This window comes from Ooceraea biroi, chromosome 3 (genome assembly GCF_003672135.1).
Source record: "Ooceraea biroi isolate clonal line C1 chromosome 3, Obir_v5.4, whole genome shotgun sequence".
In the NCBI taxonomy this organism is placed as follows: Eukaryota; Metazoa; Arthropoda; class Insecta; order Hymenoptera; family Formicidae; genus Ooceraea; species Ooceraea biroi.
The window spans coordinates 2,651,635-2,673,189 of NC_039508.1; the positions used below are offsets into that span (position 1 = coordinate 2,651,635).

General features: G+C 33.0%; 3 protein-coding genes across 10 annotated transcripts in view; 1 reads left to right on the plus strand and 2 right to left on the minus strand.

Annotated features, from left to right (window-relative positions):
• Positions 1–6,045, minus strand: LOC105281347. Of its 3 annotated transcripts, XM_026968204.1 has the most exons (9): positions 4,481–6,044; positions 4,001–4,270; positions 3,277–3,780; positions 2,386–2,925; positions 1,846–2,173; positions 1,273–1,609; positions 907–1,027; positions 544–698; positions 1–258 (listed from the first exon to the last, which is right to left on the minus strand). In XM_026968204.1, the coding sequence occupies exons 2-9, from the start codon at positions 4,181–4,183 to the stop codon at positions 189–191; spliced, it is 2,238 nt and encodes a 745-aa protein (XP_026824005.1). In that variant the 5' UTR covers positions 4,184–4,270; positions 4,481–6,044; the 3' UTR covers positions 1–188. The 3 variants fall into 3 exon arrangements, with proteins under 3 accessions (XP_026824005.1, XP_026824006.1, XP_026824007.1); XM_026968205.1 differs by lacking the exon at positions 4,481–6,044 and having other exon boundaries at positions 4,001–4,467; XM_026968206.1 differs by lacking the exon at positions 1–258 and having other exon boundaries at positions 587–698; positions 890–1,027; positions 4,481–6,045.
• On the plus strand, positions 917–16,106 carry LOC105281432 (uncharacterized protein C1orf112). 4 transcript variants are annotated; one of them, XM_026968203.1, is made up of 14 exons: positions 917–1,001; positions 9,836–9,942; positions 10,095–10,241; positions 10,502–10,725; positions 11,009–11,163; positions 11,337–11,521; positions 11,838–11,983; positions 12,043–12,142; positions 12,486–12,666; positions 12,814–13,045; positions 13,486–13,816; positions 14,065–14,265; positions 14,399–14,809; positions 14,961–16,106. In XM_026968203.1, the coding sequence occupies exons 2-14, from the start codon at positions 9,859–9,861 to the stop codon at positions 15,171–15,173; spliced, it is 2,610 nt and encodes an 869-aa protein (XP_026824004.1). In that variant the 5' UTR covers positions 917–1,001; positions 9,836–9,858; the 3' UTR covers positions 15,174–16,106. The 4 variants fall into 4 exon arrangements, with proteins under 4 accessions (XP_026824004.1, XP_026824003.1, XP_026824001.1 ...); XM_026968202.1 differs by lacking the exon at positions 917–1,001 and adding an exon at positions 8,791–9,285; XM_026968200.1 differs by lacking the exon at positions 917–1,001 and adding an exon at positions 8,792–9,352.
• The window catches only part of LOC105281346 (monocarboxylate transporter 10), a 14,806-nt gene continuing 8,608 nt past the window's right edge, over positions 15,358–21,555 (minus strand). For 2 of the 3 annotated variants that reach the window (XM_011342496.2, XM_026968207.1), the window contains exons 4-10: positions 20,342–20,493; positions 18,899–19,172; positions 18,652–18,790; positions 18,156–18,321; positions 17,757–18,003; positions 17,488–17,640; positions 15,358–17,204 (exon numbers count right to left, since the gene is read on the minus strand). In XM_011342496.2, the coding sequence (XP_011340798.1) occupies positions 16,894–17,204; positions 17,488–17,640; positions 17,757–18,003; positions 18,156–18,321; positions 18,652–18,790; positions 18,899–19,172; positions 20,342–20,493 (1,442 nt within the window). In that variant the 3' untranslated portion in view covers positions 15,358–16,893. Of the gene's footprint in view, positions 17,205–17,473; positions 17,641–17,756; positions 18,004–18,155; positions 18,322–18,651; positions 18,791–18,898; positions 19,173–20,341; positions 20,494–21,555 lie in introns of all 3 variants that reach the window. The other variant, XM_011342498.2, reaches the window with a different exon arrangement.

Consider the following 21,555-nt stretch of genomic DNA (forward strand, 5'->3'; position numbering starts at 1 on the left):
AGCTACACAGATAAATCTCTGAATAATATAAATAGTAACCAGAAACATATTATAATATATACAGTTATCCTCGGTACATTAGTATTAGGATATTCGTCTCCAAATAATAATTTTGACAAATTCAAGAAAGTAAGAACAATCTATCCAAAGAAATATCTGATCAATTGTAACAAAATAATATGGTATGTTCATGAATCTTGCAAATCTAACGAGAATTCCTTCTGTCGCATTCGATACTCCGTCGGTGTCAGCATGCCTCTGAAAAATATATTTTTATTTATTTATCTATATATATATATATATATATAGAAAACACAACGCAGCGAATGTAATTATTCACATTGATTCTAATTAGAATAACAACTGTGTTTTTAAGTCTAGCAAACCCCGTTAACGCACAGTTGTTTCGATTAGAAAGCTTTATAATCTAAACATCGAGATTATTGCTAAGTTTGACCCACTAAAATAGGAGGAATTTTAATGACTGACTGGCGATTTATAATAATGGATTCTCTCAATTTAATTAATAATTTATTAATTTACCTCAAAACAGTATTGAAGGATACACACACTCCCTTATCACACATTCGTCTGTAAAGATGCCAGCATTCTTTCTCCTTAGTCGTTTGAAGATGCGGTTCTGACATCTCTTGTGACGTTTCCTCCGCTGCTAATGTTTCTTTAGAAAATTGTCCAACCTGTATTTATTATGTCAAAAATATATTAAATATTGTTAATAATATGATAATGTTATATATTCCCTGCCTGCACAGACGTCGCAAGCACAAAACGTAGTGACGCCGTATAAGTGACGTGCTTGTCACGTATAGTGCTGGCAGGGATTGTTGTACAATAAGTAATGTTATACAAAATTTGTTTCGATTCGTACTGATATGGTTTGTTTACTTTTGTAGGACTGTTGATCGGCGGCGATGAATTCGTCACAAGATTTATTGACGACATCGTGAAATGTTGCTTCTGTTCCTTTACTTCTTCCATCGGTGAGTTGTTCATCTTCTCTGTTACTCTGCATGAATATTATGGATAAATTTTGTGGTTTGTATTTTATTATTTTATGTATTTATAAAATATACAAAGTGTTTTTTATCCACAGTCTAGTAAGTAATGTTATTCTTAATAGAGAGTTGAATTAAAGAGACTTAAAGAGTTCTACTAAATGCAATAAAGTAAAATTTGGTACAAAAATCGAAGCAAACTTTTGGACTAACTCAATATTATTATTATATAATGGCTACGTAAAATGTTACTCACGTTATATAACTCGGTGCGCTCTTTGCTTGCAACAACTTCCATTTTTTGTCGTGTAATTCACCAATCGGCACCGCCAAACATCTTTTCTCGCGATTGTTCAACGGTGCTTCCAACATTGCGTTTTCAGCATCTTGTGTAATTAGCGCAGAAACGGCAGCTAGTGTAGACGTTACGACAGTACTATTAACAACTAAATCTTGCTTTACTAAATTCTCATTGCCTTCTTTCTTTTGTGTGACATTAATAATGGAATTCAGCGGAGTGGGTGGTTCAACATCATTAACAACATCCTTCTCTTCTTTTGTCGATATTTCAAAGGAGCTTCTCTGGAAGGAAACTATTCAGCAATAATTTTAATTTTATGACTATTATTTTATTTAAAAAAATTCAGAACTTAACTAAATAACTTAATTAAGAAGGTAAAATTAGAGGAGAACACTTTCCATCCCTTCCATAGTTCTCTTATTATTAATATGAATATTGTCTACTCTGTTGTAAATCTATAAGCTTTTTTTGACATCCTATATAAAAAATTACACAATACATAATATATAAAAAATACACATATAGTACCTGACTTGATAGGCTTTCTTGCTGTATTGAGGCTGGTGTTAATAGACGTTTTAATGATGGGTGTAGTGGGTAATTTATTGCGCAACTCGTCGATGAGTTTATCATCGCTTGATGAATTTTCCATATCACTATCGCTATCGGCTGAACTAATTAAGGATACCATAGTGATCACATCGCTTGTCCTAGGATCTACAGAATTTTTTCTCCGTTCTGTGTTTTGTTCGTCTTTGCATCTGCTAGGACTTAACGATGTAAAAAACCGTCTTTTTGCGCTTTTGGATTTCCTCTTTACAGGTGCTGATTTAATCGATCGCTCGATTTGTGATATCTAGGAGAGACAATTACAAGATAGTTTCTCTTAATTTTCCATTTTTATATTATTAATTTGCTTGAATTGTTATTTTTTATTAATTATTATTATTTTATAATTATTTCATAATTATTGATATTTTTGATATTAATATGCAAAATAATAAATAAATAAATCCCTTGATTTAAAAAAAAATCAGTTAAAAAAATAGCTTATAAGCAATCTCTTACCTTCGTCAAATCCTCTTTGTCTTCATCCATAATATCTTTTTTGTTTTGCATTTTTCTACAATTTATTGACTTATCCGTTGCCTCGGTAAGACCAGATGCATCGATCACGATATTTACCTGCATACGTGCTGTAATATTTTCCCTCTGCGATGGCGCAGAGTTTGTACGCCTCATCTTTCTTAAACTCGTTATAGATGAATTTTTTGTGAGAGTAGCACACTTATCAACCGGCGAATTTATTGTAGTTTTAGCAGAAGCGCATCTAATCTCGACTGATTTTACTGGAATAATCTTATCTTTTGCCTCTGCTATTTCTTTTGAAGGCTTCTCCATCATTGGCACTAAAAAGGCGCGATTGGTCTTGCTATGAAAGCTCGCGCGTTTTTGCTTTGCCATTGAAAAATTGTCATTGAGTTTTGCTGAATTTGTGTCTTCCGATTTTAAGGATGAAAAGATAGCCGAAGGATGCAAGCAATCAAGAGTTATGCACGTCTTTTTCTTCTTTTCAAGATCCAGGTCAATTCGCGAGTCCTTCGCTTTCTAAAAAAATCGATGATATCTTTGAATTAATTATTTATTATTATTTGAACATGTTTTGTCGTCATATTTATTAAAAGTAACATATAGCTTAAAGCGATTACGTGTTCATTTCGAGAGTTCTTTCTGCTATATTGTTATTAAATAAAGCCTTGTGTCATCTTTCCTACCGGTTTAGGAGAGATGGCCGTACTATGTACGTGGGTGGGATAGACGACGCGGTATTTTCATTCATTTCAGTGTAATTATTATATTTACAATAATTAACGGTATCTATCCGGGAACTATCACTGCTTGAACATTTTTTCTTTTTTATTATTTATTAAGCAATGTATAATATATCTAAATACGCACCTCGTTCTGTCTTCCTCCTTCGTTTTCTATGTCGCTTATTACATCCGTACTCTCTTCCATCATTTGAGGCGCGATATTTATTATTTCCTCGCATTCTCTTTTATTTTTATTATCAACCTTACATAATTCTTTCTTTTGTACTTCAAAATTAGGTATTTCCATACCCCGTGAAACATCATCCTGGACATAATCAGATTTTTTTGTAGACGAAGCAGTCGTTGGAACAGATATCGACAGTTCAGAGTTAGAGCGCTCCTTCATGCCGTGTGCTAGAAAGATGTCGATATTTGCTTTATTTTCTTCACGGTGCTTCCATGCGAGCCGCAGCCTCTCGGCGAGCTCCTGCCGCGAATAAAGAATTGACTCCGTGGCAACATAGCTTCTACTGGGTCGATTCGTAGCCGATTTCAATCGACCTGGAATCTGGTGAGCTATCACCTCTACCTGAGCCAGTTCTCTTCCACTATCTTTGCTGTCATTTTTGCCCCAAGCAACTCGTACATGCTTGATTATATAATAAGAAATATGAATTAAAAACGATAATAAAAATTGCATTCGGATATACGAGTATCATATAAGTCAGACATTTAGATTCAAATATAATTATATTTTTATATAAATTATAATTATATCTATTGAAGCGTTTAAATAGTGAAATTTATTATAATTTATCATAATAATTGAGAAATTTATTAATTAAATTAAATTAATTATTAATAATTACTTTTTTCGTTTCCGTCACATTTGTAGCTGATTTCCTGCGCGGAACTGAATTCGCGTAAATCTGCAGAGACTTGCCATAATCGTCCTCCGTCGATCTCTGTCGTCTGATCTGTAATCGACGTGACGTAGGCTGTTGTAACGATAATTGTCGAATAGGACGCGTCACTCTTCTTCCACTAGACATTTCTAAATGATCGTTTTCACATCGTCAATGTGATATTTTCATTTATTTCGAAAATTGTCAAACTTTGAAACTTAGTACGTACGGGACCTAGAAGGAGAAGTCAATATTTTAGGTGATAATATCGGTCATTTTAAGCAAAAATATTCATATGAACATTCGGACATGTTCATATGAATGGTTTCCGAGATAATTTAAATTTGGCGCGCAATATTAGTCTATATCATAAGCAAATTCTATAGTAGAATAAAATGTATAATAAAAAATTGTGTTATTATGTAAACAAATAAATATGCTTACTTTATGTAAATATTTTCTTCCAAGAAAGAAAGAGAAAATTCGAGTAAGAAATACACTCAAAAATGTTGCCGACGCCGCGGTCGGACGCTGACTGACTGACTACTTTTATCCATTACCCTTTGCAACCCTCCGACGTATACTAAGATCAGCCTGGTTCACTAACACCCTGTCAAACGCAGGTATATTTTGTTCTCAACTCTCGCCCTGCGATCGGCGCTGCCAAGGTAGCCGAACTCTTGACTGATATCATGTACGCTGCCTTCGAGGCCATGATGACGTAATATTGTTATATCTAGGCTTAGACAAATGTACAGGATTTTTTATTTGCATACTTAGAATATTTGTATAACTTTTTATTTAGGAAAAAATTCGTAAATAAGAAACTTCTTTTAAATATAATAGATAAATGTAACTGATTCGGATCAATAAACCTAATAAATCTTTTTATCTTATTAAAATTAAGATCTTATATTAATAATAATTTAACTTTTGATATTCAAGCCGAACTCAAGAAAGCTTGTTCCATAAATAATTAAGAACAATAATAATCAACGTTCACTGTTTCACCTTCTAGTATGAATAATTAATTAATTTCCTTAAATAGTATATAGAAAGTTTTAAATAAAATTATATTTCTATTCTAAAATTACTTTCCAAATTGTGATATTTACTTAAATTTATACTTTCTCTTTTATTTTCTCTTGTTTTTATTAAAATATATGCATATATGTTAGTACATAATGTACGTAAATTATGTAATATACGTAAATATTAATTATAAATAAGTACAATTAAATTTTAGCTTATTTATACTTTCAATTTATGTCTGATATCAGAAATTCTGTTTTTTTTTTACGATGCGTATAATATATTATACATATTTGTTTTTTTTATCTTTGTTTAGAAAGATACATCAATTGACACTACATAAAGAAATATTAATTTTTTTTCAAACACTGGTCATATATGTGAAAATCATACATATTGTTCGGAATATGATCAGTGTCGATATAGCACAAATATTAAATACAGTTAATCGATACGTATATATAGACTTCGGTATTGATATAATGTACGTATTGGATGGTTAATCAATACGTACATAGACTTCGGTATCGATATAACGTTCATATTAGACGTGATTGATCAATAAGTCAACTCGAGATCTGCTTTCAAAATTGTTTGGAGCATGCTTGTGGTTTGAATGTCATCCAAGCATTGGCTACAAATGTATGCCATCAAATTACTCTCACCGAAGTATTTTGAATTTTGAAAATAGAAAATGATTATAGTATGTAGTTAAATCAAATAAATTATCTATGATTCTTTTTTTCTTTCCCAAACTTCAAAATTCCGATAAATAAAAAGGCTCGCTACGGTGAGATTTCAGTCATCCAAATAGTCATACTTTTTGAGTCAATTCTGAAAGCAAATCTCCAGTTATTAAGTTTATTCGCGCATTAGTGACTGACACTATATCAATATCAAAAGCATATAAATTTAAGTTAACTAAAATGGATGATTCTTACACATAGTATTGAAATTGAATTATTGATACTAAAATCTATGTACATATTGGCTAATTATGTTGTCTTATATGTGCGCCATATTAATATAAATATCAATTCTATATCATCTTGAACATCTTCTGAAATAAATAATGTCTGTGGAGGGAAGGCGTGCGCGCGCGCGAGCGCGTATGTAATATAAACTTATCTGGAAGCTTATACAGGGTGAGGCACCTAAAACAGGCCACCTGAATATCTCGGCTGTTATTGGTGATAGAAAAAAATGTGTCAGACCAAACTTGCATGGTTTCGAGGGACACATAATTTGTTCTAAATAATTTTTTATTAGGTGGACGCATAGAGGTCATATGAAGGTTCGTTTTTTTAAATGGTATGATATGTTTTTTTACGTACCATCTAGTAGAGCGTTTGAAAATGCGCACATTGATCTACGAGTCAAAATCATTCAAGGTTACTGAAAGCTAAAATTTCTAAGTGCTAGAACTTTTTCATTTCTGAGTTTACGGTATTTTCAATAGCAGAGAACTCTAGGCAATATAAAAAATAATGATATCATCAACTCAGAACTTCTCGGAAAAGAAAAAATTTCTAACGGCTAGAACTTTTTCATTTCTGAAGTTACGGTATTTTCAATAGCAGGGAACTCTAGGCAATATAAAAAATAATGATATCATCAACTCAGAACTTCTCGGAAAAGAAAAAATTTCTAACGGCTAGAACTTTTTCATTTCTGAGTTTACAGTATTTTTAATAGCAGAGAACTCTAGGCAATATAAAGTAAATTATTTTCCCTTGCAGTTGGCCTTCAGTGACTTTGAATGATTTTGACCCGTAGATCAATGTGCGCATCTTCAAACGCTCTACTAGATGCTACGTAAAAAAACATATCATACCATTTAAAAAAACGAAGTTGACCTTCATATGACCTCTACGCGTCCACCTAATAAAAAACTATTTAGAACAAATTACGTGTCCCTCGAAACCATGCAAGTTTGGTCTGACACATTTTTTTCTATCACCAATAACAGCCGAGATATTCAGGTGGCCTGTTTTAGGTGTCTCACCTTGTATATAAAATAATAATATAAAGAATAATACAGAATAAAGAGAATTGATTTAAGTAAGAAAGAACATCGTTCAAATATATATGTATAAATATATGTATAAAATAGACAACTTATTTTCAATAATTAAAATTCAACAGTTAGAAGTATTATTTTCAATAATTATAAGTAGTTTCATTTATAATGTAAAAATGTAGATTCCTTAAAATGCCTTTCTGCATATCAAATATTTCTTCGAAGTATGTATTTATATACAGAAACGTATCTTTTTTTAAGCTTCCATCTAAATGTATCATTTCGATTAGAACATCATGTAGGACATGCGTATATTGCATTATATCTTAATTTTTATTTGTTATGTTTAAAATTTTTATATAGATTGATAAAGTCAAATTTTTAATATCATTTTTAATATAACGAGATGTTTAGATAACGCAATTATTATCCAAGTCAAGAAGATTGAGTACGTAAGTCGGAAAAGCAGAGTTAGCATCTCTCGATCGACGATTATATCATTCAATTTTATTCTCCATGACTCAGCCTGGTACACGTTGCTCGCTGCTTCGTCACGAAACTATCGTCCCTTACTTCCCTTCCCTGTTGTTACTTTCTGTTCATACTATAATCCGGCAGCCGGAATCATTATTGTTCGGAATCGTCAAAATCGCCGTTTACACGACTTTGTATTCGAGAACTACCGGGCAAACAGCCAGTCGTGCTGCAGGTATTATTGATCAAAATTACCCATCATCTGACAGCTTGTTGTTCGTAGTTGCCATGGCAAGTCAACGGCTCAATCATCCCAATTCTTAACCCGAATCGACTTTTTTTCCACTTGTTTACTTCTAGATACGGATGTCTCCACATTATTCTCCTCTTTCTTATCTTTTACTTAGATGTCTTTGTACAGCATTATTAACGTTGATCAGAAAAGAAATTATTTCTTTTTGTATGGTCAACCGAATCTCTTTTGTCAGGTTTTACAAATATTGTTAGTAGATAGTTTTTCTTCGTTGCTTTCTATAATATGGAATTGTTTATATCTATATTCACTCTTGAATAATGTTCTTAATTTTCTCTTTATCCTATCGATGTTTAATATTGATCTAATAATTTAAAATTTTCTTAACTTTTATATTATGTTTTATTCGTATATAAAAGAATCTTCATATATTTACGGAACTTTCTTCTCTCTGAAAAAGATACTATTTTCATTATGTAGAAATACTATTCAATTGCATTTGCAATTGTTTTAATGAATATATGAAAATGAGCTACAAGATTAAAAGGTATATGAGACAAAAATTCCAAAATATCGATTTAATTGGTTAAATCTACTTGAAGAAGTGGGTTAGAATTTCGTTAATTGCCAATGGCGCAAAATTGCAGCAAGAAACTTTTGGCAAATCGACGATTAGAGTTTGAAACTTCCTTAATTGGTATCCTTATCAGAGAACTTTAGCAACCCTCGCCTAGCTTGCCAAGAAATTTTTGAATTGCCCCGTTCCTATTATCGTTCAGAATAGCGTAATTAATAGCGTAGAAGTATCAGGAAAAAAGTTTTATTACATTGCTTAGTTGATCGATCTCTGATTGAATTGTCATGAAAATACATTACTGCCAAATAGTTTTAGACCTTTTAATGTCTAATATTTTACACTCAGCATTATCTTCCACTTTTCAAAAGCATTCATTCGATATTTTCAAATCGAAGTTGAAAAATATCGAATAATCGATAATATCGAATATCGATAAACATCTCTAGTTGCGTCTGTGGCGCGAAAACAAGTTCTCCGAATGTTTCCGTCAGTCGCGTCGACATAACCTAACCTATCAAATTAATTCAATGTTGGTGCTGTCGAATAAACACGCGAAATATGTTCATTATTGTTTCTCATTTTGTACATTCTTTTGTCGCGGAATGATTTATTGATAATTTAAATGTTGAATTACCTTTTTCAAGTGGATGAATAGGTGTATTATTATATTGAAACATACCGCAAACTGCTTGCAAACTGAAGGAAAAGAGAAGTGCTTCATTACATTCATTCACATCTCTTTAAATTTATTCGTTGCTTGATACTAATGTATGTATACCGCGTATATTGTGTAATTGGCATGTGCGTTGAAATTGATATTTGCAAGTGATGAAGTGATTTGTTGCAATGAACATTTATTCCGGGCTGTGATCGTGAAAGTGTTCTTCTAATCTGTAAGATCCTTCTTAAGAATATGCAATAATTGGTGAAGGGAATATAAACTCTCCGAGTCTCTCAAAGGCAATATTAATTTATATTTTAATAATAATATCTTAATAATGAAATTTTATACTTTCCAAACGATGATTGAAATTAAATAAAACTTTTATTCGCAAATATGATAACGATATTCGTCATATTACTTTTGTAGTCTGTCAATTTCAATGATTCATTTGAAATCATGCATTATATAACTTAACGGAATATATTAAAATATCGAATATCATAACGATCAGTTTATCAGCTGATCGCAGGGGGCACTTTACAGCAGGCATCCGCACCTGGCGACGAGTCGTGCTCTTTGTCTGCCTTCTGTATTCCCTATCTTAATTTTTAATTATAATGCAAAATAATGTTTTTTTATGTTTTATAATTAGTTTTTAATTATAATGCAAAATCTAAGCTTTTAATAAAACTTTGTAAAAGTCGATTTAAAATTTGTGAGATTAGCATTTCGATATATATTGATATTACACGCTTTGAATTTGAATTGTTTCTTTTTAGCATTATTCTAGAGTGTGTCAAAGATGTCAAATGGAAATATATCTCTTGCCTTCCTTGAGCGTTCCTCTGGACCACATGATCTCGACGATCAAGTTTCTAGGCTAAAAATATCCTTTGATACGTGAAATAATAAATCGGAAACATGAAACAATTATGATTTTTATATAATTAGAAGCAAGAGCAGATGTTATTATGATACAATTTTAATACTATTCACTAACTTGATTAATCCTTAATGTTTCTTTGTTATTATTATTACGCACTATTAGAAAACCATAGTTTCTCTTTCGATATAGAACAGTCACTAGAGGCATTGAAGCAATGTTTATCAATGTGCACGACCGAATCACTCGACGAGCAAATCTTCAGCAAAATTTTGCCAAAAGCTCATCATTTTCTATCAGAGGTAATTTCATAAAATCTTTGCATTTTATATTTGAATTTCTTAAATTACTTTTCAAGTTTCAAATAATAAAATAATTTTATAATGATTTGTAACGATTGTATTATATAAAAATTATAGTATAGATAATAGCTTATCATATGTTTCATATATCATACATTTTAATAATATTTGCAGTTTCTTATTGTTATGCGAACATAAGTAACGATTGTAAGTTTAATAAATATCGGTTTTAATTATGGTATCTCCGATTTCTGTCAAAGGTTTTAAAGGATATAGACAATATAATAACAGATAATAATATAAACATCGACGATTTGGATGATGTCAAGCGCAAATTGGACATCAGTGATGGACTACTTGTTTTCTGGAAAAGATGCTTGGAATGTGTTTCCGCACTTGGGAACGTTCGGGCATGCTATGTGTTTTCATTATGTGATATTCTGCCTAAAATTGTAATAATCGTCTTTAAACATTGCAAAGCCAGGTAAATATCAAATATTACCAATATTTTCTGTAATAACTATTATAATACATTTAAAGTTTTTATTCCATGTTATCAACAATCAATCAAACATAATTATTATTTCCTCCTTCTCTCTCTGTCTCTCTATTCCAGTATTTCCTTTTCCAGTAACAGTTTACCGATAATAAAAAAATTACTAGTAATTATTAGTGAGTTTTTAATAATGTAGTACAGTAAAAATATATAGAAGAATTATTATATTGAATATAATATAGAAAATTGAATACTATTGAAAACTATATAGCTCAAAATATGGAGTGTTATTGAACGGAACAATACAGGAGCTGAGAAATTTGTTCGCGAAGGCGAGCTCGATCTTCAAGCTATTTTTTACCGCTTTGGACAGCGTAATCGTCTTCGACATGAATGTGCAGTCGGAAATGGAGCTGTTAATGAAAGGTGAGAGCAGTGCGCCCATTACATTTTAATGACTTTTTAACGGAAGAGTTATTTTTGTTTTCATTACACTTTTATTGTCAGCTTTATATCCATTTCTAAAACTTTTATGGAGATGTGTACCTCATTCTTGTGAATATAAGAAGGTCGGTTTTAAATATCGATTAAATTCTCAGTGATTGATGCGTATGGCGACGTTGCTTCCATCGCAAATGGAATGGACACCAAAACATTCGTTGAATTCACCGAGGCATTCTTCAAACTGGCGATTGTTCATCAGAATAATATCAAGCCATGCAGCATCACGACACATCTTGGTCGAATGGCAAAAGATATATCTTACTTTTTGTCAGTCAACAAGGTACGCTTATTTATTACACTGTATTATGTATACTACATATAAATTGTTAAACTCAATCAAATATATACCCACACCTTATTGTTATTAATGGTAATTATAAAAAAGCACATGGTGACTATCTTTCTATTATATTATATTATATTCGTGCTAATTAATCAATAAATTTAGATGTAAAGCTTTGAAACTAATTAGATTCTTATTTTTAAATATATCCTTTATAGTTTTGAAAAAAAATTTATTTTAACGAAGTAGTATATATAATAATATAAATAATAAAATAAAATTGCATATTTTTTACAAATATATAATAATATAGGAGCAGAAGAGTAATAATATGGATCGCACAATGATGGCTGTTACACGTTTGTTGAAAATACTTGAGAAATTAACAACGGTTTATAGCGCATTACTCACATATCAGACAATATCAAACTTGATTGAACTTTTGGCACAAATGCACGGGTAATGATCTATATATATATATATAATAAAAAGAAATTAACTTATTGTTTTTAACACAGATATTTATATTTACATCTAACAAAAGATGGTGAAAAAATACTCCCAATCAGTGCGGCATCTTTTTTAGATATCATCTTTAATCACGACAATTTCAAACAGGTATGTTATTAAAGTTTTAATGGATTAACGTTCGTGAGAGAATGGAGCAGATTGACTTAAAAGTTCAGCTCACTTTTCAAAAGAAAAGTCTTGTGTACCATTTTGCAATCATCTCCGAGATATACCCCTACTTCATGGAGGCTGGCCTAATCGCTTCGTGTGGAGACAAAAGCTCGAAGCCTCATACCCTCTAACACACCGCGTTAATATCATTCATTTAGCTTACATTAAAAACTACTACGATTTTTTCAAATAGTCTAATGTTAACAAGAAGTAATGGAAACTATTTAACTAAAATGTCTTGTTTTACATAATATAAAGTACGATATTATTGATATCTCAGGTATACTTCGAATACGGTAGGCAAATTACTTCAAATGGTAAATATGAGCATCGATTAGCTTATCAGCTACTGACCATCGCCATCATGAAAAAAATAAATCGTATGCCGTACGAGTGCCATTGCAAATGGTCTCTGGGTCCAGATTCGATCCTGGATGTTGCTCTCACATTTATAAAATATTGTAAGTGACAAAAAGTAAAACATAACAATTATAATTTTATATGAAATTATAAGAATATTAAAATTTTCAAAAATTAGTATAAATTTTGTCGCTTAATCGCGACAATATTTTTATAGCTGTTTTTGATTACTATTTGTCCTAATCTAGTTGAAGAAGAAATATGCACTGAGAAATCACGATTACTGGGCGCTCATGAAATCGGCGAACGACCACGATTGATCAACATCTATGAGGCAACTCTGGTGCCTGTTTGCGGTCTGGTCACTCAGATCACACCAGAAGCTTTTTGTACGGTTGAGCTGCTTTTATTGAAACATCTGCTATCTGGTTGTCTATGGAGTTCTCTACTGAGCTCAGATGTTTGGTATTTTATTGCTAGGTGAGGAAGTCTGCGCTTGCATTTCACTAAAATTAACAATTACATATATTGTCATTAATACGACACTTTCAGTATTAATATTACTTCATTGATTAAATTGATACAGAGTGAACTTCAAGTTTTGTTAGTTAATAGTTAATTTAAAAAGTTAATTAGACATTGTATTTATTATGTTATATTATAGATTATGTGCATTAATCCACAATTTATTAATAATCAATTAATTAATAATAAATATATGTAATTATATTAATATTTTCTCAGTTAATAAATTACTCTAATTAATCGGCTAATTTTGTAATAATACATTATTAAAAAACAAATTAATTGATTATAGTGATACGTTAATTAATAATTAATTAATGTGTAGATAGATCTGTTGATTTTTTATTGATAGATTTTGGAAAAGCTGATTCCTCGTGTATCATTATTTGTTTTAGAGTTGGCACATCACAGTTATGCGCTAATCATATCAACTACTTGATCAAAATTTCGGCGGTTTTGCGAGAAAGATCTGATAGTATAGAAGCAGTCATGGTGGATAACACAATTGTCAGACTGTATGAACTACTGACTGCAGATGTGAAAATTTCTTTAATTGGGGATCTTGTCGATTTAGATATTCTGAATCATTCTGCATCTTATATTGTATATTTTTTAACACCGAAAGCTAAAGTTGTTTATTCAGAATACCAGCATGATTTCAAGAATTTGTCGAAGATTTTTTGGAATTTACAAGAATATCCTTCTGTTCACAACTGGAAGCTTCTTGTAAGAGACTATATTATATTAAAAAGTTTTTTTAGTTGTTCTTTCGCTCTCAAATATAAAATTTTAACTATTACTGCATAAATTATTTTTTATTATTTACTTCTTGCAGTTTTTAATGTGTTTAAATGTTTTTTAAACGCTGTTGTTTTAAATGCTTCGCTTGTGCCACTTTATTTCATAATACTGAATAATTTAAAAATATTATATCGTAAATTTTATATTTAAAAATTTTGCTTATGCATATCTAGAGACGACATTTATCTCCAGTAGTGGCAGTGGATTATAGCGGTAATGAAAATGTTACCGATATTCTTCCTAAAATATGGAGTTTTGTGAGTGATGCAGTCACCGAATGCGATAGCAAGCAACTGGACATATTGTCCAACTTAATCGTTATCCTGCTTCATGTTACTCATCTCAGAAGTTTTCAAGATGATGTCTCACATTTGGTATAATATTTAAATTTATTTATAATAAATCTCTTTATTCATTTATTGTGGCGAACATTCGTATGTGGGCACAATGCGCATAAAGTATAGATGTGCAAATGCAAGCTAATGACATTAATCTTTGATGTTTTAGATTCTGACATCCATTGAAAATTCATGTGTCTGTCTGTTATCTCGAGGCAAGATCGAGGTCTGTCAATTTTTACAAAAGTGTGTCGAAGATTTTGATCGGTACGCAGTTCAAGCCATTGCACTTAATTTGACTGGACTGTTTGGTCGTCTATTACAGACTGACAGTCCTTGGGTACGCCAAGAGACTCTAGAGACCTTTGAACGTGTAGGTCACGTATGCTCAGAACAGCTGGTTGCTGAAATAGCACGAATTCTAGCTAAGATATCGGATGTTAATAACATTATGCAAGCTTATTTATCCTCAAAGCCATGCTACACCCTTACGGGTTTTGCAGACGTACAGAACTACTTCAAACACTTGGCTAGAGCTTTTCAAAATTGCCGCAAAGAACACACGTGTTACGAATACTACGTAAGTATATTATTTAACAAAGAAACGCACAATATAAAAGTAAAAATCATATATCTAAAGTTCATCGAGGCGGGACTGTTGCAAATATAAAGTATCGTTTACTTCTAAACATTTTTTAATTTAAGACATTTTTGTTCGAAATAAATATAAGGAATCCAAGAAAGAGGAAAAGATACCGAGATTGGAGAAGATGGAAAGTTTGCAAAACATTATCGTCCCGGTATCAACCCAATTAGACGCTCAAGCAGAAGAATTGTACAGGGAATTGACGAAGGTATTGGAAGGTCAAGCTGTTGTCAATAACACAGTCTGTAGAAAACTGAAAACTATCTTGGAAAAAATTCTTGACGGTTCCGAGAAATAAAGTTTCATAGAATTCACAGAAAGTCGCGTTATTTTGTACAAAGAATAAAAATTATAATTTGTTTTTTTTAAATATAAGATGTTATCTAATAACTTATAAATAAAAACGTATGATATACAGGAAAAGATTACTTTTCAATCTCAGCAGATTCGGATCGAAAGATAAGAAGCTTACAAAGTAGTCCATTTGTTCCTTTTTAATGAAGTTTTGCGGATACAAAATTAGTAATAATCAATAATCCTATTTTCTCTATGTGTTGACATATTTTTATACACATTTTTACTATTCAGTTATCAATAATTGATTAACAATTGACAAAAATAGTTAACATAATATAAAAATCAATGATACAATCGATTGAATAAAATTTACATTAACATATTAAAACTTTTTAAATTAATGCTCTCCGGTTAACGTATTAATTTCGGTAGAATTTACAATTGTTTAAATGCCATGTTGCCTCGTATTTACATATTACCAATTCGGAATAAATTTTTAATTAATAACGCACGTTTGTGAAAATATAAATATGGAAAATGTAAAAATAGATCATTTTCTTATGCAAGGAAAATATGCGATTTCATGCGATTATTATTTATTTCCTGAATTTGACATGACATTGACATGAGTCTGTGAAAAATGTTATATCGAGCAGAGAGATATGTCATGCGTTATTAATCACGCTCATGAACCTGTAAACTAGTGCATCTATTGTAATTTGTACCCTGTAATTACGAAAATACATTATGTTATCGCTTGAGCATTGAGACATCGAGTCAATTTGTCTATAATTAAACAACAACTTGGTGTCATTACCTTATATCAAACTACAGGCTCTTTTGCGAAACAAATTCAAAGCATTAACATATTTTACTATAAATGCATTGTATTTGCATCCATATTTGCGATTTAAGTAATAAAAAAGATTTAATTACTTTATGTGTAATGTTAATTTCTCAGATAATTTTCATCTACATTTTTTTTCTACCTGATGAAATTAAATAATGAAAATAATATAACTGCTAGTACTAATTTCGAATAGAGTAACAGCAGTATACTCGAACGTACTGCCATAATCACATCGTTACTTTTATTAGGCACATACTAATCGACGTAATAATACTTTATTTGCATGATAACTTTTGTCTAAACTGTTGATATACATTCTAATAAATATACGATTTAACTCGTTTGCTATAAACTATATTAACCTAGATATTTTACATAAAAATATCTAAGATTTGTAACGTGATCCATAACCAGGTTTTTAAAAATAATGAACGTGTTAAATCGTGTATTTACGCTCTTCGTCATCCGATGTTTCGTTATTTGTAGCTGGAAAGCTTAGATTGACCACTTTGATAAGTACGCTTTTCCAAAATCTAGCTACATATTTTAAAACAAGTTAAAATTGACGCAACAATAATTGATACCTTCTTGAATCCGAGATTATAAAATTCGGTATTGTTAAATAAATCCTATATAATTCAATGGTCTATCAAATATATATAAGTGATCGAATTTATAATTATGTATATAATAAAGAAAAGTTAATATATACATATTCTTCATTATGAGTAAGCGAATTTTTCGTGCATCTTGCATTTTGCATAATTAAAAAACAATGATTTCCAATAAAATCGATTTTCGCTTAAGCGCAATAAGGAATAACGAATCGTGAAATTCTTTGGCGAACAAATTCGCGATCTCGAAAGCGAGCTCAGAATTTGAGGCACATCAATGATCTTGTCCAGTTCCGCTGGAGGGAGTTTGTACTCGGATGTCGCGAGATATTTTCACTGTAAAGTAACGGTACGCTCTCTGAATACCTACAGTAATCGGCGTACTTGCGTTCGTAACGACTATCGCGCGCCAAGCGTTCTTGCGGTCCAGTCTGCCGCTGGACACGATAACGCTGGGACGGCCGTTGATTTTTGCGGACTGCTGTGTATCTCTTTTGCGTTACTAACTGACATTCCTGCTTGATATCGGTAATAAATGCCGGTGAGAAAGCGCTGGTCTTCACTCTCCCTGAAAATTTAATGTTTTCAGAAGACGAGATAACGCTAACAAGCGTTAACACGACGAAAGCAATGCAACATCATTCTTGACTGGTTATGCTACTACGACAGAGCAGATTTCAATAAGCATTTCAAGAAATGTTTTTACAACGTATTCAACGTTTAAGACAATACACTTTTCAATTAAGAAAATGATACAAAGAGAATAAATCTTCTTTAGCTGTAATCACAACACAAAACACAGCATTATAATGATTAAAATTGATGATGTACAGGTACCTGGTTCTACCAACCATTCTGGCAATCCGTTTTGCTCGGAGAATTTTCTGCGGAGAGATCATTCGAACTTTCATCGTCATTCTCTTTGACGCACCTTATTAAGAACATCGTCAACGCCCCCATGATAGGGGGGACACCGGCTAACAGGAAAGGCAGAGTGTAGCTACCTAAAATTAAAAAGTATTATCAATTTCGCTAATTACTTAGAAAAAACAAAAGCAAAAAAGTTTCGGCATTTAGAATCATCTTTTTATTTCGTTAATTAAGTGAATTCGAACATTACCAGTATGATCGTATAGGAGTCCCGCGATCGGTGGGCCAACTGTTAGCGGTATAGAACACATTCCTAGGAGGAAGCCGATGGCCTGTGTCGCGCCGCTACGACCACAGATATCGAACGCGATCGGTCCAAGCAATGATATGAAGCATCCATCGAACAGCCCCATACCTAACGAGATAGCCAGCAGCACGAGGAAGGACTTGGTGATTGGAAGAAGCATCGTGAGGACACCGATACTCAAAAATGATATCTAGAAGAAACGGTTGAGCTCTGTTATCTTAGGCATCAGTTTTCTGATCAAGAAACAAAGATATCTCAGTGTAACATTTATTTTATATTCTTCGCAATTTTGAGAGATTTTCGATTTGTCGTAAACTGTTAAATGCGATTAAAAATGCTCACCTGTTGCAACAGTATTCGGTTCACCTTCGGCAAGTCGGCGATGTAGCCGAAAATTAAACGGCCGACACCGGAAGTGATGCCGATGCACATAATGGGCAGCTTCCCGTCGGCATCTTTGAACGTTGTGCTTACGAATTTTCCTATGTGGACGTATGGGACGAAGTATCTGGAATAGCAGTCGCTCAATCAATATTTATAGACGTAAATTCGTGCATAAAGAGCCGAGCCGTTTGAATAAGGATGAAGACAATGATATCCGTACACATAAATGTACGAAGAAAAATCGGTAACTACGCAACTGAGAGAGATAACTGTTCAGACTATCATCGCAGACGTATCCCGGCAGACGAAGATAATCAGACGGCGATTACTTAGTTATAATGATTTATTGGGATCATCTATTTGAGTTTAGTCTTCGCGACGGATGCTACTTATGAATCGCGAAACCACCGAGACTGAGCGTCACATGATGCGATAGTGTGAACGAACGACTTACCCAAAGAGAGCGAGAGGAATGGAGCAAGCCCAGACGACGTATCGTTTCCTTTTCCAGATAGATACGTTCACGAATTCCTTCAGACGACTCCGCAACGATTTCGACTTTAATCGTGGCTCGATTCGCTGCGGTACGTTCACTGAAATAAACATATTTTCCTTGAATTAAAATGATATATAAACTACTTTGATTCCAGATTGTGTCCAATGCGGTTGGAGTAGATTCTGAATAAATAAAGGAAGCTCACGTGGTATCGGTTTAAAAAGGATCGCGCAAGCCATAACGACGGCCGTGAGCACGGCCATGCATCGCAGTAAACCTTCCAAACCCAGACGTCGCAGCAGGAATTCCATCAAATACGGGATCAGTACGGTGAATACGGAACTTCCTGCCGTAACAACGCCGTTCACCAGTCCCAGATATTTCTTGAAGTAATGGCCCAATATCACCAAACTCGGCGTGTAAGCGAGGCTCGCGCCAAGCCCGTACATAATGCCGTATGTCAAGTAGAGCAGCTCTACCTGAAACAGTACATTTTAGATAAGGATTCAGATCCGTTGGATGTTTGCCAGTATAATTGCAGAAGAGCGAGACTCAAACGATGCGTTATAAATCGCAATCGATTAACTAATCGATCGTTATTTTTTTCCTTGTACATTTATCTCAATGTACCCAGATAGCCAAGTCTGCCGAAAGCAGATGATGCTAACTATCTGCTATCAACTATTGCCAGCCAAAAGACAACAAATTTGATACAGAAGTTGTTATTAACGATTAATTCGACAAATTGGTGCCAGACATGTAACAGAGCTTGCTCACAAAATCTAAGAACAGATTGGCGGCAGAAACCGAGCAGAATCTGCAAACATGGCTTGAAGTCGGATTGTCGCCAGAAACCGAGCAAGATTTGCGCACGCGGAATCTAACGGCAGATTGGCAGCAGAAACCGAGCAAGATCTGCGCGCGCGGAATCTAGCAGCAGATTGGCAGCAGAAACCGAACAGGATCTGCAGCTTTTGACAGTATTCAAATTTACACGGCTATGAATATGCGTTTTCGCTCCGCACCGCTATGCGGTGCACACGTCGAGTTCTTACTCGATGTTAAGATTTAGCCTAACAGTTATATAAGTTAATATACGCGCCTTGGCACGATAATATTAATTTTTCTGAAAATTTTTGCACTCGCGGCACAGAGGCTCCCATGGACAACGTCCATGTAGTTCACGCACGCCACAAGCAATCTGAAGTTCGAAAGCAAAATTCGGACTTCGGATTAGAATAAATTAACAATAAGAGAGAGATTATGCAACGAACTGTCAGAAAGACACATCAAGTCAAATGTACTTTAATTTAACAAACAAATGCGTTCTTTTAACACATGGTAATATAAAATGCCAATTTATAGTGTGTTAAAAGTAAACACATGCTTTAATACATCGTAAATATGAATGGCCAAAAGCTGCAGATTCTGTTCGGTTTCTGCTGTCAATCTGCCGTCAAATGTTAACAGATCCTGCTCGGTTTCTGCCGCCAATCTGCTGTCAGAGTCTGTTAGCAGGCTCTGCTGGCGGATCACTGTCCTAATGCGGACATAACGGATGCCAATTTGCTATCAACTTCTGCAGTAATCTGTTGCCAATCTGCTGGCAGATTGCACACATTTTGCTTACTGGGTATTTTTCAATCACCTTATCTATCAGTAATGAGGAAAGGAGTAGGCCAGAAGATGCGATCACACCGCCTGCGAAGGTGGTCATCTGGATACCGAACTTGTCCGTCAATATGCCGGCGACTGGTGACAGGAAGAATGTTGTTCCAATAGTCAGCGAACCCACCAGAGCTAAAACAATTTCATCGATTACCTGGCGTAATTAAAAGTAACATCTTTTTTTTGATCAGCAATATATTTTCCTGAAATTTTAGTTTCTTACAAGTTTTTCGTATCGTTTATTATACGAGAGTCGAGGATTTCTCAATATTTCCATTGAGGAAAAAATTGAAAAAGTCATAAGGAGAGGAACGTTCAATTGCTTTGAAGCATCCTATACATACATCAATTTGCGAGTAAAGATGAGAATCTATTAAGCAATTAAATAGCAAAGCAAATACGTAGACAAATTATGCCAATTAAAGATCGCAGCAACTGATCAGAGACGCACGTTGCAAATTAATAGCACGTATCTAGGTCGGCAATTTATGCATTTTTTTGTACAACGAGAATGATTAAGTTGCTCGAGCAGCAAGTACCATGAATTAACCCCTATTACTATAAATAACTGTCTAATTGTCGAACAATTGAAACTCTCGGTGTTTAACAACGTTGCCCGTTGCCGAAAACAATTATTTACATTTAAGAATAAATGATTTGGACGTGAAAAAGATACAACAGTGCGAAGAAAAGCGGGTCTGCGTTCTATAATAACAATATGTGAGAGGTCACTTGTGTGATACGGTGTTATCGACATATAATAGAAAAGTGGATTTGTTGAGAAAACTTGAGACAGATAATGAGGTTCATCGAACTATATGCGGATCGAAAAAGCCGAGATATTATTAGATTTTCACCAACGAACCCGTAAGTGCTAAATGACAATTGCAGAATAATTATTGCACGCGAGCTTTAAATTTATTATTAATACATACGCGTAAACTAAATTCCTTTTATCTGTCTGAATTATGTTTATGCAGATTATTGATTGATTGATCGCGATATAATTGTGAGCAGCGTGATTATAAAGTTTTGATCGTTAGTATTTTAAAAATCAGCTATACTTTTATACAAGGTCGACTGTTATCAAATAAGAGCAGATAAACTTGTTCATAGTATTATCTAAAAGTTACATAATTCAAGAATAAGAATTGAAGATTTGAGTGCCCAAAACCGATGACATACAAACATTTT

Coding starts and splice junctions, on each gene's coding strand:
- LOC105281432 (XM_026968203.1), top strand. CDS start 9,859: ATGTCAAATGGAAATATATCTCTTGCCTTCCTTGAGCGTTCCTCTGGA. Junction 9,943..10,094: donor ATCAAGTTTCTAGGCTAAAA/ATATCCTTTGAT, acceptor TATTATTATTAC/GCACTATTAGAAAACCATAG. Junction 14,266..14,398: donor AAGATGATGTCTCACATTTG/GTATAATATTTA, acceptor TTGATGTTTTAG/ATTCTGACATCCATTGAAAA.
- LOC105281347 (XM_026968204.1), bottom strand. CDS start 4,183: ATGTCTAGTGGAAGAAGAGTGACGCGTCCTATTCGACAATTATCGTTA. Junction 3,781..4,000: donor ATGTGACGGAAACGAAAAAA/GTAATTATTAAT, acceptor TATATAATCAAG/CATGTACGAGTTGCTTGGGG. Junction 699..906: donor CGATCAACAGTCCTACAAAA/GTAAACAAACCA, acceptor TAATAAATACAG/GTTGGACAATTTTCTAAAGA.